The sequence below is a fragment of the Bufo bufo genome, chromosome 3, assembly GCF_905171765.1.
Source record: "Bufo bufo chromosome 3, aBufBuf1.1, whole genome shotgun sequence".
Lineage (NCBI taxonomy): Eukaryota > Metazoa > Chordata > Amphibia > Anura > Bufonidae > Bufo > Bufo bufo.
Window position 1 is genome coordinate 558,136,257 of NC_053391.1, and position 13,769 is coordinate 558,150,025.

Consider the following 13,769-nt stretch of genomic DNA (forward strand, 5'->3'; position numbering starts at 1 on the left):
TTTAATAGTTTGGACTTTTCGGACGCAGCGCTATGTAATATGTTTATTTATTTATTGTTTATATATTTTATATGTAAAATTGGGAAAGGGGGGATTTAAACGTAATATTTTAGGGTACTTTCACACTAGCATTTTTCATTTTCGGCATAGAGTTCCGTCCTAGGGGCTCTATACCAGAAAAGAACTGATCAGGCATATCCCCATACATTCTGAATGGAGAGCAATCCGTTCAGGATGCATCAGGATGTCTTCAGTTCAGTCATTTTGACTGATCAGGAAGGAGATAATACCGCAGCATGCTACGGTTTCATCTCCGGCGAAAAAAACTAAAGATTTGCCTGAATGCCGGATCCAGCATTTTTCCCCATAGGAATGGATTAGTGCCAGATCCGGCATTCAAAATACCGGAATGCACCCGCACTAAATCCGGACCCATTCACTTCTATGGGGCTGTGCACATGAGCGGTGATTTTCACGCATCACTTGTGCGTTGCGTGAAAATCGCTGCATGCTCTATGTTGTGCGTTTTTCACGCAACGCAGGCCCCATAGAAGTTAATGGGGCTGCGTGAAAATCGCAAGCAGATGCAAGCAAGTGTGGATGCGGTGCGATTTTCACGCATGGTTGCTAGGATGAAAGTCTATTCACTGTATTATTTCCCCTTATAATATGGTTATAAGGGAAATAATAGCATTCTTTAATACAGAATGCTTAGTAGAAGGTCAATAATAAACATTGGTGGCGCAGTGCGCCCCCCCAACACCCCAGTATAATAAACATTGGTGGCGCAGTGCGCCCCCCCAATATAATAAACATTGGTGGCGCAGTGCGCCCCCCCCAACACCCCAGTATAATAAACATTGGTGGCGCAGTGCGCCCCCCCAACACCCCAGTATAATAAACATTGGTGGTGCAGTGCGCCCCCCCAACACCCCAGTATAATAAACATTGGTGGTGTAGTGCGCCCGCCCCCCCAACACCCCAGTATAATAAACATTGGTGGTGCAGTGCCCCCCCCCCCCGATTTAATAAACATTGGTGGTGCAGTGTGCCCCCCCCCTCAATATAATAAACATTGGTGGCGCAGTGCGCCCCCCCCCCCCCCCCGATTTAATAAACATTGGTGGTGCAGTGTGCCCCCCCCCCCTCAATATAATAAACATTGGTGGCGCAGTGGGCAGTGCCAATGAGGGTTAAAATAATAAATAAAAATTAACTCACCTCTTCCAGTTGATCGCGTAGCAGCCGGTCTCCTGTTCTTTCTTCAGGACCTGTCAAAGGACCTGTGGTGACATCACTGTGCTCATTACATGGTACATCACATGATCCATCACCATGGTAATGGACCATGTGATGAGCTCAGTGACGTCACCACAGGTCCTGAAGAAAGAACAGGAGACCGGCAGCTACGCGATCAATAGGCAAGTTAATTTTATTTTATTTTTTTAACCCTCATTGGCACTTCCCACTGCGCCACCAATATTTCTTATACTGGGGTGTTGGGGGGGGCGCACTGTGCCACCAATGTTTCTTATACTGGGGGAGCGCACTGTGCCACCAATGTTTATTATACTGGGGGGGGGGAAGGCGCACTGCGCCACCAATGTTTCTTATACTGGGGGGCGCACTGCGCCACCAATGAAGATAACTGACCTGTTAATACAAATACAGGAGGCAGGTATCGGAATCAAATAGCCGGCATCCGACCTCTATGATAGGGAGCTGCGATCCGCTGCAGTTAACTCTTCAGGTGCGGTACCTGAGGGGTTTACTGCAGCGGATCGCAGCTGCCTGTCATAGAGGTCGGGTGTCGACTATTTGATTCCGGCACCCGCCTCCTGTATTTGTATTAACAGGTCAGTTATCTTCATTGGTGGCGCAGTGGCCACAGCCCCTCCCCTCCTCCTCCCGTCTCTCTTATTATCGGCGGAGGCGGCAGCACAGGGAGGAGGGAGAGACTCTGCGCTGCTGAGAAGAACATCGGCGGCGGGGCAGAGAACTATCAGCTCCTGTGCCCCGCCGCTGTATTCAACGGCAGAGCTGCGGCGGCGGGTATAGTCGCAAATGGCGAGAAGACTAAAAAGTCTTGTCGCCATTTGTAAATTCTAAGTCGCATTGGCGACCATTTTGGTCGCCATCGGGAGCCCTGGGAGTATTGTCAAGATAAGAGACACCAGACCCAACAATGCAGATGTGCTGAAGGCCGCTATCAAAGCAACCTGGGATTCCATAACACCTCAGCAGCGCCACAGGCTGATCACCTCCATGCCATGCCACATTGATGCAGTAAATCATGCAGGAGTCCAGAACAAGTATTGAGGGCATATACCGTACATACTTTTCAGTAGGCCAACTGTATAAAACATCATTTTTTAAATTGGTCTTATATAATATTCTAATTTTCTGAGATAATGACTTTTGGATTTTCATTAGGTGTAACCCATAATCATCAACATTAAAAGAAATAAAGGCTTGAAATAGATCACTCTGTGTGTAATGAATCTACAGAATATATCAGTGCCACTTTTTAATTGAATTAGGCCTCATGCACACGACCGTTGTGTGCACCCGTGGCCGTTGTGCCGTTTTCCGTTTTTTTTCGCGGACCCATTGACTTTCAATAGGTCCGTGGAAAAATCGGAAAATGCACCGTTTTGCAGCCGCATCCGTGATCCGTGTTTCCTGGCCGTGAAAAAAATATGACCTGTCCTATTTTTTCACGGCCAACGGTTCACGGACCCATTCAAGTCAATGGGTCCGTGAAAGAACGCGGATGCACACCAGATTGGCATCCGTGTCCGTGATCCGTGGCCGTAGGTTAGTTTTTATACAGACGGATCCGAAGATCCGTCTGCATAAAAGCTTTTTCATAGCTGAGTTTTCACTTCGTGAAAACTCAGAACCGACAGTATATTCTAACACAGAGGCGTTCCCATGGTGATGGGGACGCTTCAGGTTAGAATATACTAACAGAACTGTGTACATTACTGCCCCCTGCTGCCTGGAAGGTGCTGCCAGGCAACAGACCCCCCCCTCCCTCCCCGTAGTTAACACATTGGTGGCCAATGTGGCCGGCCCCCCCCCTCCCTCCCCTGTAGTTAACTCATTGGTGGCCAGTGCGGCCGCCCCCCCCCCCCTCCCCTGTAGTTAACTCATTGTTGGCCAGTGGGCCCCCCCCTCCCCTGTAGTTAACTCGTTGGTGGCCAGTGGGCCCCCCCCCTCCCTCCCCTGTAGTTAACTCGTTGGTGGCCAGTGGGCCTTCTCCCCTCCCTCCCCCTCCTAATTAAAATCTCCCCCCTATCATTGGTGGCAGCGGAGTGTACCGATCGGAGTCCCAGTTTAATCGCTGGGGCTCCGATCGGTAACCATGGCAACCAGGACGCTACTGCAGTCCCGGTTGCCATGGTTACTTAGCAATTTGTAGAACCATTATACTTACCTGCGAGCTGCGATCTCTGCGTCCGGCCGGGAGCTCCTCCTACTGGTAAGTGACATGACCTGCAGTAGCGTCCTGGTTGCCATGGTTACCGATCGGAGCCCCAGCGATTAAACTGGGACTCCGATCGGTACACTCCACTGGCCACCAATGTGTTAACTACAGGGGGGGGGGGGGGGGGCTGCCCCCTGCTGCCTGGCAGCACCTGCCAGGCAGCAGGGGGCAGTCATGTACACAGTTCTTTTAGTATATTCTAACCTGAAGCGTCCCCATCACCATGGGAACGCCTCTGTGTTAGAATATACTGTCGGATTTGAGTTTCACGATGTAACTCAAATCCGACAGTATATTCTAACATAGAGGCGTTCCCATGGTGATGGGGACGCTTCAAGTTAAAATATACCATCGGATTGGAGAAAACTCTGATCCGATGGTATATTAACTCCTGACTTTACATTGAAAGTCAATGTGGGACGGATCCGTTTGAAATTGCACCATATTGTGTCAACCTCAAACGGATCCGTTTCCATTGACTTGCATTGTAATTCAGGACGGATCCGTTTGGCTCCGCACGGCCAGGCGGACACCAAAACGACTTTTTTTTCATGTCCGTGGATCCTCCAAAAATCAAGGAAGACCCACGGACGGAAAAACGGTCACGGATCACGGGAAAACGGAACCCCGTTTTGCGGACCGCAAAAAAATACGGTCGTGTGCATGAGGCCTTACTGAAATAAATTAACATTTTGATGATATTCAAATTTATTGAGATGCACTTGTAAAGATACTTTTCACTTAGGGATCAGTTGCTTCATTTTGTATTAAAAGTACTTTATATTCATACGCAAATGGGGAGTTAAAAGCACAGTGGGTGGCTCAAGATACTCTGCTTCCTCTGCAGCCTCTCCTTCTTGATTCACAGGGCCAGGTTCCTGCATAGTCAACTTGCCTGGACCTGTCAGTCCAGAAGGAAAGGGAGGGTCTGGCAAAAGAAGTGGGAGGAGCAAAAGTGCACAGAATTGTTTGGGCCTGCCCTCAGTGCACTTAACTGCTCATTTGCATATGAAACACTATTTCTTCAGAATGAGGCAATGGATCATTAATGGTACTTTCACACTAGCGTTATTCTTTTCTGGTATTGAGTTCCGTTCTAGGGGCTCAATACCGGAAAAAAATTATCAGTTTTATCCTAATGCATTCTGAATGGAGAGCAATCCGTTCTGGATGCATCAGTTCAGTCCCTCTTAAGTTTTTTTGGCCGGAGAAAATACCATTTCCATTGAAATACATTAATGCCGGATCCGGCCCCAAGTGTTCCAGCAAAACGGATCAGTTCTTTCCGTCCACGCATGCGCAGACCATTAAATCTGTGGAAAAAAAAAATACCGGATCCGTTTTTTCTGGATGACAACCGGAAAGACGGATCCGGTATTGCAATGCATTTGTGAGACGGATCCGCATCCGGATCCGTCTCACAAATGCATCCGTTTGCGTTCAGATTGTAGGCAGTTCCGGCGACGGAACTGCCTGCCAGAATCCTCTGCCACAAGTGTGAAAGTACCCTAAGTGAAAGATATCATTACATTCAGCTGAGATAGACCTACAAGGCAGTGTCACTGGTTTATCTGTGAATTTTCTGGTGACACTTCCTTATGGGTACATTCACATGACTGTATTTACAGGTCCGTTCTCCAAAATGCGGATCTACTTATTTCAGTGGAGCCACAAAAGATGCGGAAAGCACACAGTGTGCTTCCATTCCACGGACCCGCAAAAAAGATACAGCATGTCCTATTGTTGTGCGCAATTGCAGACGAGAATAGACATTTCTGTCATAGGGCTGGCAGTGTGCATTCCACAAAATACGGAAGGCACATGGCCGGTATCGGTGTTTTGTGGATCCGCAATTTGCGGACCGCAAAACACATACGGTCGTGTGAATGTACCCTAAAGACACATATGTTAAAGGGAATCTGTCAGCACATACACTCAGTATTAAATAAAGAGTACTGTCAGATTCCTTCTGTTCTGCGGGTTCAAACGTTTCTGACCCCGTCCAAATCTGTTATCATTTGCAAATGTGGTTACCTGTCAAGCACCAGGGCTGTACTGCGTGTGCGTCAATTCCTGAAGCGACAGAACATGAGCAGAAACACAGGGCCAGGTGGGATTTGGGCGGTGCTATCCACGATACCGGGCAGAGCTTTTGGGGTGACGAGGAGCAAGACTGCTGCCCTCGTTGCACTAAAGAGCTCGTTTGCATATCAGAATTGACATGATTTCTCAGCAACACAGCCACAGATCTGGACGGGTGCAAAAAACGTTTGTATCAGCATTCAGCAGAATAGAAGGAATCTGACAGCGCTCTTGGATTAAGGCTACATTCACACGTCAGTATTTTTCTATAATCCGATTTTCTGTCCGTTTTTTGCGGATCCGTTGTTCCTGAAAATGTTTCTGTATGTCATCCGTTTTTTGCGGATCCGCAAAAAACGGAAACATGTATAAATTTCAATAAGCAAATAAAGTTGTTTGGATTTCTTTAAAAAAAAAAATTAAAAATGTCATTTCCAGGAACGGATTCCGTATAAAACGGATGACATACGTAATGACATCCGAATGTCTTCCGTTTTTTGCGGATCCATTGACTTTGTATTGTACCAGGATCCGATTTTTCAGGAAAAGAATAGGACATGTTTTATATTTAAACGGACATGCGGAACGGAACGGAAACGGACAGCACACATTGTGCTGTCCGTTTTTTCCCAGGACCCATTGAAAATGAATGGGTCCAGATCTGGTCCAGATCTGTTCCAGAAAAAACTGAACAGATCAGGAAAGAAAAAACGGACGTGTGAATGGACCCTAATGCTGAGGTCTGTGCTGCCAGATTCACCATACAGACACTACATATTCATTGCCATTTTGCCAACATTTTTGATTTGATACAAGGCTTTATTACAAAGACAATGATTTTTCAACTTAGGACTACGCAGCCAATGAAGTGCACTTTATATCGAAACACAAAGATTTAGCGTCCAATGTGCCGTACCTATAGTTGGGATTGTGGTCACGATCTCTCCAAGCTTCAGTTTGTATAATATAGTGGTCTTTCCAGCAGCATCAAGTCCCACCATGAGTATTCGCATTTCCTTCTTTCCAATAAGGCTTTTCAGCAGATTTCCAAAGATGTTTCCCATGGCTCTGTTCTCAGGATGGTATTATCAGCTAATGGCTTGTGCTCTTCCCCTGAAACAACATAAAGCACATGAACCAAGAAGAGCAGAATACAAGAAATGGGCTGCTGCAGAAATGTCAGGACTAAGGGCAGATTCACATGGTGTGGTCAAAGTTTTTTGGCACAAAACCAATGCACAAAAGTGTGATTACACAGCAAATGGTGAAAACACCCAATGGCACCCTACAGAACGATGAGGGAAAGGGGCATTCACACGACTTTATCCGTTTTGCGGTGTGCATCCCCCACTTTTCGTGGGTCCAATTGAAAAGAATGCCTATTCTTGTCTGCAAAACAGAGAAGAATAGGACATGTTCTATAATTTGCGGTTCAGGTACACGGATGACATCTGTGTGCGTCTGCATTTTTTGCGGCCCATAGAAATTAATGGGTCCTTTTGCGATCCGCAAAAAATGCAAATCAGAAGCGGAAGGAAAATAGGGTTTGCTACATCTGCATTAGCACACACATTACTCAAAAAGCTAATTGGGGGTTTACTGTAAAGGACCCTCATCCATTATTCACAGGAAGTGGCTCCAGGATGGACTGGCCATAGACCTTTCAGGGAAATTTCCTGGTGGGCCAAAGCCCAGGGATGCCCGAGCTCTCCTCATGGAGAGCTGCCCTCATGAATTTAACTGTATCACCATCCTCAGGATAGCGATACAGTTCAGTAGTGCAAAGCAGGTGACAGTATTTTGTGCTGTACTGTGGTATTTGGTTCTGCTAGGGCAGTATGTTGTGCTGTACTGTGGTATTTGGTTCTGCTAGGGCAGTATTTTGTGCTGTACTGTGGTATTTGGTTCTGCTAGGGCAGTATTTTGTGCTGTACTGTGGTATTTGGTTCTGCTAGGGCAGTATTTTGTATTGCACTATAGTATTGCAGGTCCTGCCTACTTCTGTTGGCCCTGCCTTCTGTCAATCTGGATCGCCCTACAACATGGGGTCACTATTAGGTTTTTTTCCAGGGTGGATTTAAGTTCCCAGTCCGTCCCTGAAAGTGTCTCAGACTACAAAGAACCTGGCACATCAATGCATTACACAGGCAGCACAATAAATTCAAAAGCAACTAGGTAATGCTTAATTTTCACTGCAGTGCTGCACTGGATAGGTTATGTGTCTGATCATGGGGGTCTGATCACAAGAACGGGAGTCCCATTATCTGCTTGCCAACCACCAGTTGACTAGATATGTTTGGGCGGTCAGCACATATCTCATGGACATTTGCTAATCATGCAGCTTGGCCCCCCTCAGAGCCCCACAGAGGGCTCCCCTTCAGGGGTGGGTTTTCACCATCTTTATCTTCCCCATTACACTAGATAAAGTGCTCAACAAGAGCTGCACATAGCAATCAAAAAGTGGCAATGGTGCTTTCTGCTCTGGTTCCACTGGTCATGTGATCACCAGGGGACAGGTATCTACATGAGCTGCTGTGTCTTAGCAGACCCAGATCAGCTCTGCAGTGAGGTTGTACAGTGCTGTACAACCTCTCTGGAGACTGTATTCCTACTTGTATTCCCTTTGTAACTGAGACTACCATGTCGGCCCCAGTTCCAGGAGAAATTCAGCAATAAAGAAAAATATCCCCCAAAGGTCTTGTGTGACCCCCTGGGGAAGGGGGGGGGGGGGAGGAAGGGAGTATAAAGTGTCAAATACAAAAAAATAAAATAAAGACACAATAAAAACAATAAAAATAAATTTAAAAAAAGCCACCACATGTCACACTGCAGTTGCTAGCCCCGCCCCAGGCGACCATAACCTATACATCCGCTTGACTATTATGGAAAGGGGACATAATTATAAAAAATTGTTTAGTTTGTGCATGCACGACCAGCTGTTCCATCACAATGTGGGAAGGGGACACCCGTTCTCATGATTGGTGGAGGTCCCAGCGGTCCGACCAAAACAATCAGCTAGTTATCCCCTATCCTGTGAATAGGGTATACCTTATAGACCCGGCACAACTCCTTTAAGGCCTCTTTCAAATGTGCGTCATGTGTAAGGGCCAGATAGGATGCGGGTGCTTCGCGGGAAAATCGTGCGAGTAGGTACGCAATTGCAGTCAGTTTTGACTGCGATTGCATTCCAATGTTCAGTTTTTATCGCGCGGGTGCAATGTGTTTTGCACGCGCGTGATAAAAAAACTGACTGTGGTACCCAGACCCGAACCCGGACTTCTTTACTGAAGCTCGGGTTTGGGATCGGTGTTCTGTATATTTTATTATTTTCCATTATAACATGGTTATAATGGAAAATAATAGCATTCTTTAATTCAGAATGCTAAGTAAAAGGTCCATTGTTGGGTTAAAAATAAAAAATAAATGTAACTCACCTTATCCACTTGATAGCGCAGCCGGGCTCGTCTTCTTTCTTCTTCTTCTTGCAGGACCTGGCTGAAAAAGGACCTTCGATGACGGGATAGAAATCTTCTATCTTCATTCAGCAGGACCTGCGCTTATGTCACCGACGATTATGTCACCAAAGGTCCTTTCGCAGGTCCTGAAAGAAGGAGCAAGAAGAGGATGCCGGCTGCACTATCAATTGGAACAGGTAAGTTAATTATTATTTATTTTTTTAACACCTCAATCTACAATTTACTAAGTATTCTGTATTAAGAATGCTATTATTTTCCCTTATAACCATGTTATAAGGGAAAATAATACAGGGAATACACGTTAATGTGGTCCAGGGTTGCTTTCATCCCTATCAATTCCTAGCAACCATGCGTGAAAATCGCACCGCATCCGCATACCCATTCATTTCTATGAGGCCTGCGTTGTGTGAAAAACGCAGAATATAGAACCTTCTGCGATTTTCACGCAACGCACAAATAATGCGTGAAAATCACCGCTCATGTGCACAGCCCCATTGAAGTGAATGGGTCCGGATTCAGTGCGGGTGCAATGCGTTCACCTCACGCATTGCACCCGCGCGGAATTCTCGCCCGTGTGAAAGGGGCCTAAATGTTTCTGAAAGCCCTACCAGCCCTACTCTGCTTAAGTTAACGGGGTTATCCTGGAAAAGATAATGATGACCTATCCTCAGGATAGGTCATCATTATCACATCAATGGTGTTTGGGTCCCAGGACCCCCGCCGATCAGCTGTTTTAGGTAGCCACTGTGCTCAGCGGAGCTCTGTTGGGTGATGCATGCTACCAGCAGCTTACCATCACAGCCCCATTGCAGTGAATGTAACTAGGCCACGTGACCGATGTACGGTGACATCACTGGCCTCTTCTAACAACTGATCGGCACGGATCTGATGTTGATGACCTATCCTGAGGGCAGCACGGTGGCTCAGTGGTTAGCACTGTTGCCTTGCAGCGCTGGGGTCCTAGGTTCGAATCCGACCAAGGGCAACATCTGCATGGAGTTTGTATGTTCTCTCCGTGTTTGCGTGGGTTTCCTCCGGGTACTCTGGTTTCCTCCCACACTCCAAAGACATACTTACAGCGCATTGAGGCCCGAAGGGTAAGACTGCGTGTATACTGCGTGTATACATCATCATAGGTCAATATCTTTTTCTGAGTAACCCCTTTTAAAAGCAAAAAGCAGCTGACAGACTCCCTTTTTATAGATGAGATTTTTGTTTCTTCAGTTCTGCACGTAGATAGTTTTCGGAGGTGTTGTGTGCATCAGACTCTGCTTGGGTCAGAATTTATCTGTTCCATATATCAGGACAGCCTATATAAACATTTATTGAAGAAGGAGCCAGTGGTGTTTACAATGTGGTATCAGCGGAGTGTGCAGACTACCTCTAGTAATAACTGTATTCAGTCCTGGTAAGATGAATGGGATGCGATGGGAGGAGAGTGGCGCTTATACAGAACAAGGCCATCTACACATGGCACATGACAACTGGATCCCACACAGTTCTACAGGTGATCTCTACGTCTGGCTCAGAAGAACCTCTGCTCGCCCGGCTGCTGTGGTGTTATGTCTAATACTTATCAGAAAATATATTACAACTTGACTTTATTTCTCACTGTTAGGGCTCATGCACACGACCGTGTGCTGGCCGTTGTCGTATTGTGGCCTGCATACGGCGTATCCGCAATACACGGGCACCGACCGTGTGCATTCCGCATCACGGACCCATTTACTTGAATGGGTCCGCAATCCGGGAAATGCGGAAGGGAGGCACGGATCGGAAGCACTACAGAGTGCTCCCTTGGGTTTACTGTACGGAGACGGATCGCGGGCCCCATTCAAGTGAATGGGTCTGCGATCCACATGCGGGTGCCCGTTCATTTTTCAAGGACGGGTTACCTTTCAGTAACTTCAGTGATAAGTAATTCTTGTTTCCGCTGCTGGATTAACCCCTTAACAACCCATGACTGATATATCCGCTTGTTCCCCCACCATGATGGATATTGTGGGCACTGCCTAATTTCCTCACTAAACTGTGGTGTGAGCTGAGCTGTAATACACAGCCAGCTTCCCGCTGCAACTGCCAGGATTGGAGCAAGTGCTGACCTAGGCAGTTTAACCTCTTAGATGTCATGGTCAATAGCAACCAGTGCATCTAAAGTATATGACAGCAAGATCCCTCTGTCTGGCCATCAGTACCCTAGAAAAGTAAAAATACTCTAAAGGAGTACTTTTAGCCTAGTGAGGCATATAAAATAAGAACCTGGGTGGCTATGGGCCAAGAGTTAAAGGGTACCTGAACCTATGGTGAAAATGCGATCATGCAGCCACGCTTCTCAGAAAGTTTCACCTATTCGGCGTTCCCAGCATGCAGACTACGGATCCACGGAAGGTACACGGGATCTGTACTGAGAAGCCGAACAAAGCAGCTGAAACCAGACAATATAGGGCATCTGATAAGCACTGCTGCCCAATTGTGGTTTCACCAAAGGTTTAGGTCGCCCTTACTTAGATCCTGGAAGGGGTAAATGTACATACAGCACAGCAGCCAGGTTTAGGCAAGCGATATCGGACTTATACAGGATTATCCAGTCCAACGTGGTGTATCTGACTTTTACTATTACCTGGCTGCTGTGCATTCAACCATCCCAGGGTCTAATTAACCTCAGGCCCCCTGCCCAACATCCACTACTGTCCAACTCTTAGGGCTCATGCACACAAACATATGGGTTCCGTTTACGTATTGCGGACCACATATGCGGAACCGCAATAAACGGACACTGTTCTGTGTGCATCCCACATCACTGATGCGGACCCATTCACTTGAATGGGTCCGCAAATCCGGAGCGGTGCGGAACGGAACCCCACGGAAGAACAAGCCCTTACTCTGATCACCTTGTTAGTGACTGACCAAGAGGCATATTTACAAGAGGCTGACAGCCCCAGCAGCCGAGCAGTAAAAGGGGTTTTCCTGGATTTTCTTTTACTGATGACCTATCCTCTGGATAGGTCATAAGTATCTTATCGGTGGGGGTCCTCCGACACCCAGGACCCCTGACAATCAGTTGGTTGAGAAGGCAGTGGCGCTCCTGAAGCCGTATGTTGCTTGTTCTTTGGGGTCATGACATGTACTTTTCATTGATACCATTTTGGGGTACATGGGACTTATTAACATTTATTATTTTCTTGAGGTTGAATAGGAAAAACATTCTATTGTTGCTTTGCGTTAAAATATTTTTTTACATTGTTCACAGGATGGTTTAAATGACACGTTATCTTTATTAGCCTCCTGCACACAAATGTGTGCGCCCCGAGGTCGTACTGCGGTCCGCAATGCACAAACACCGTCGGTGGGGCAGCCGCAGCCGATCGTGGACCCATTCACTTTAATGGGTCCGCGATCCGACCGTTACACAAAAAGATAGAACGTGTCCTATCTTTTGTGGAACGGAAGTACGGGACGAAACCCCACGGAAGCACTCCGTAGTGGGTTCCGTTCCGTGCTTCCATTCCGCATCTCCGAATTTGCAGACCCATTGAAGTGAATGGGTCCCCATCCGTGATGCGGAATGCACACGGAACGGTACCTGTGTATTGCGGATCCGCAAATGCGGTCCGCAATACGGCCACGGAGCGCACACCTTTGTGTGCAGGAGGCCTTATATGGGCTGCGATGAACACGGCAACACCATATATAAGGGTATGTGGGGGGGGGGGGGGGTTTTACCACTTTAACAAAATAAACACTTTTTAAGGAAATTTTTTTATTTTTTTATAAACTCTATTAAACTTTCATTATTTTTAGTCCCACTAGGGGACATTACTCTTATAAACACACTGATATACCTTGTAAACCCATGCATTACAGCCCATCACTACAATGGTGACAGGCTATTAGGATATGTTCACACGACAGATTTATTTATTTTTATTAAATATTTATTTTCTTTTTTTTTAAAACACAGTGAAAAACAGTACATTATTGTAAGCAAGACAATCAACACAGGGTAGCCATTATAAGCAACAAATAACTACCCTATAAAGAGAGGCAGGATCCTGCCTAAATTGTAAATATCACTATAGATTCAAAATTAATATACAGAGAGTACAACTATAACCTCCCCCCCCCCCCCCCCCCGATTGGCTGTCGTCAGAACAGCTCTATCAAATATACCCACAATTACAGTATTAATTATAGCTAAACAGTCACACGTGCCGCTCTCCGTTTCCTTTCCATATCCTCAAACATTCTAATTTGTTGAAGGTACAGGATCCATTTATTTAGCGAGGGCAGGGAGACAGAGCCCCAGTGTTTAATTAGAATAACTTTTGCCGCCATCAAACCCCTCATCCAGATCTGTCTGACCCGGACCGGGATTACCATTTCTGGAGCAAAGTATCCCAATATCACTGTCAACATCCCAGGATTATATATCATAGAGGACTCCTTTTGTAGGGTTACAAAGACCTGTTCCCAGTACTTTTTTAGTTTACTACAATTCCAAAGTAGGTGGCCGTAATCCGCATTCACATATCCGCATTTAGGGCAGCAGCAATCTCGGCCTTTATTTTGGGGGAATTTTGCTTGCATTTTTGGCGTATAATACAATCAATGCAAGATCTTAAATTGAATTAATCTGTGAGCATTGGAAATTGTAGCCTTTCTTACATTTCTGTAAATGCTGGTCCACTGTAGTGGAGGGCAATGCAACTCTTGCTCCCACT

The 13,769-nt window shown here is 46.4% G+C and overlaps 1 protein-coding gene across 1 annotated transcript in view; it reads right to left on the reverse strand.

Moving 5' to 3' along the window:
- ARF3 (ADP ribosylation factor 3) overlaps positions 1-13,769 on the reverse strand; it is a 45,523-nt gene that overhangs the window by 20,083 nt on the left and 11,671 nt on the right. Inside the window, exon 2 of the mRNA XM_040425523.1 lies at positions 6,489-6,685. Within this exon, the coding sequence (XP_040281457.1) occupies positions 6,489-6,636 (148 nt within the window). The 5' untranslated portion in view covers positions 6,637-6,685. The remainder of the gene's footprint in view (positions 1-6,488; positions 6,686-13,769) is intronic.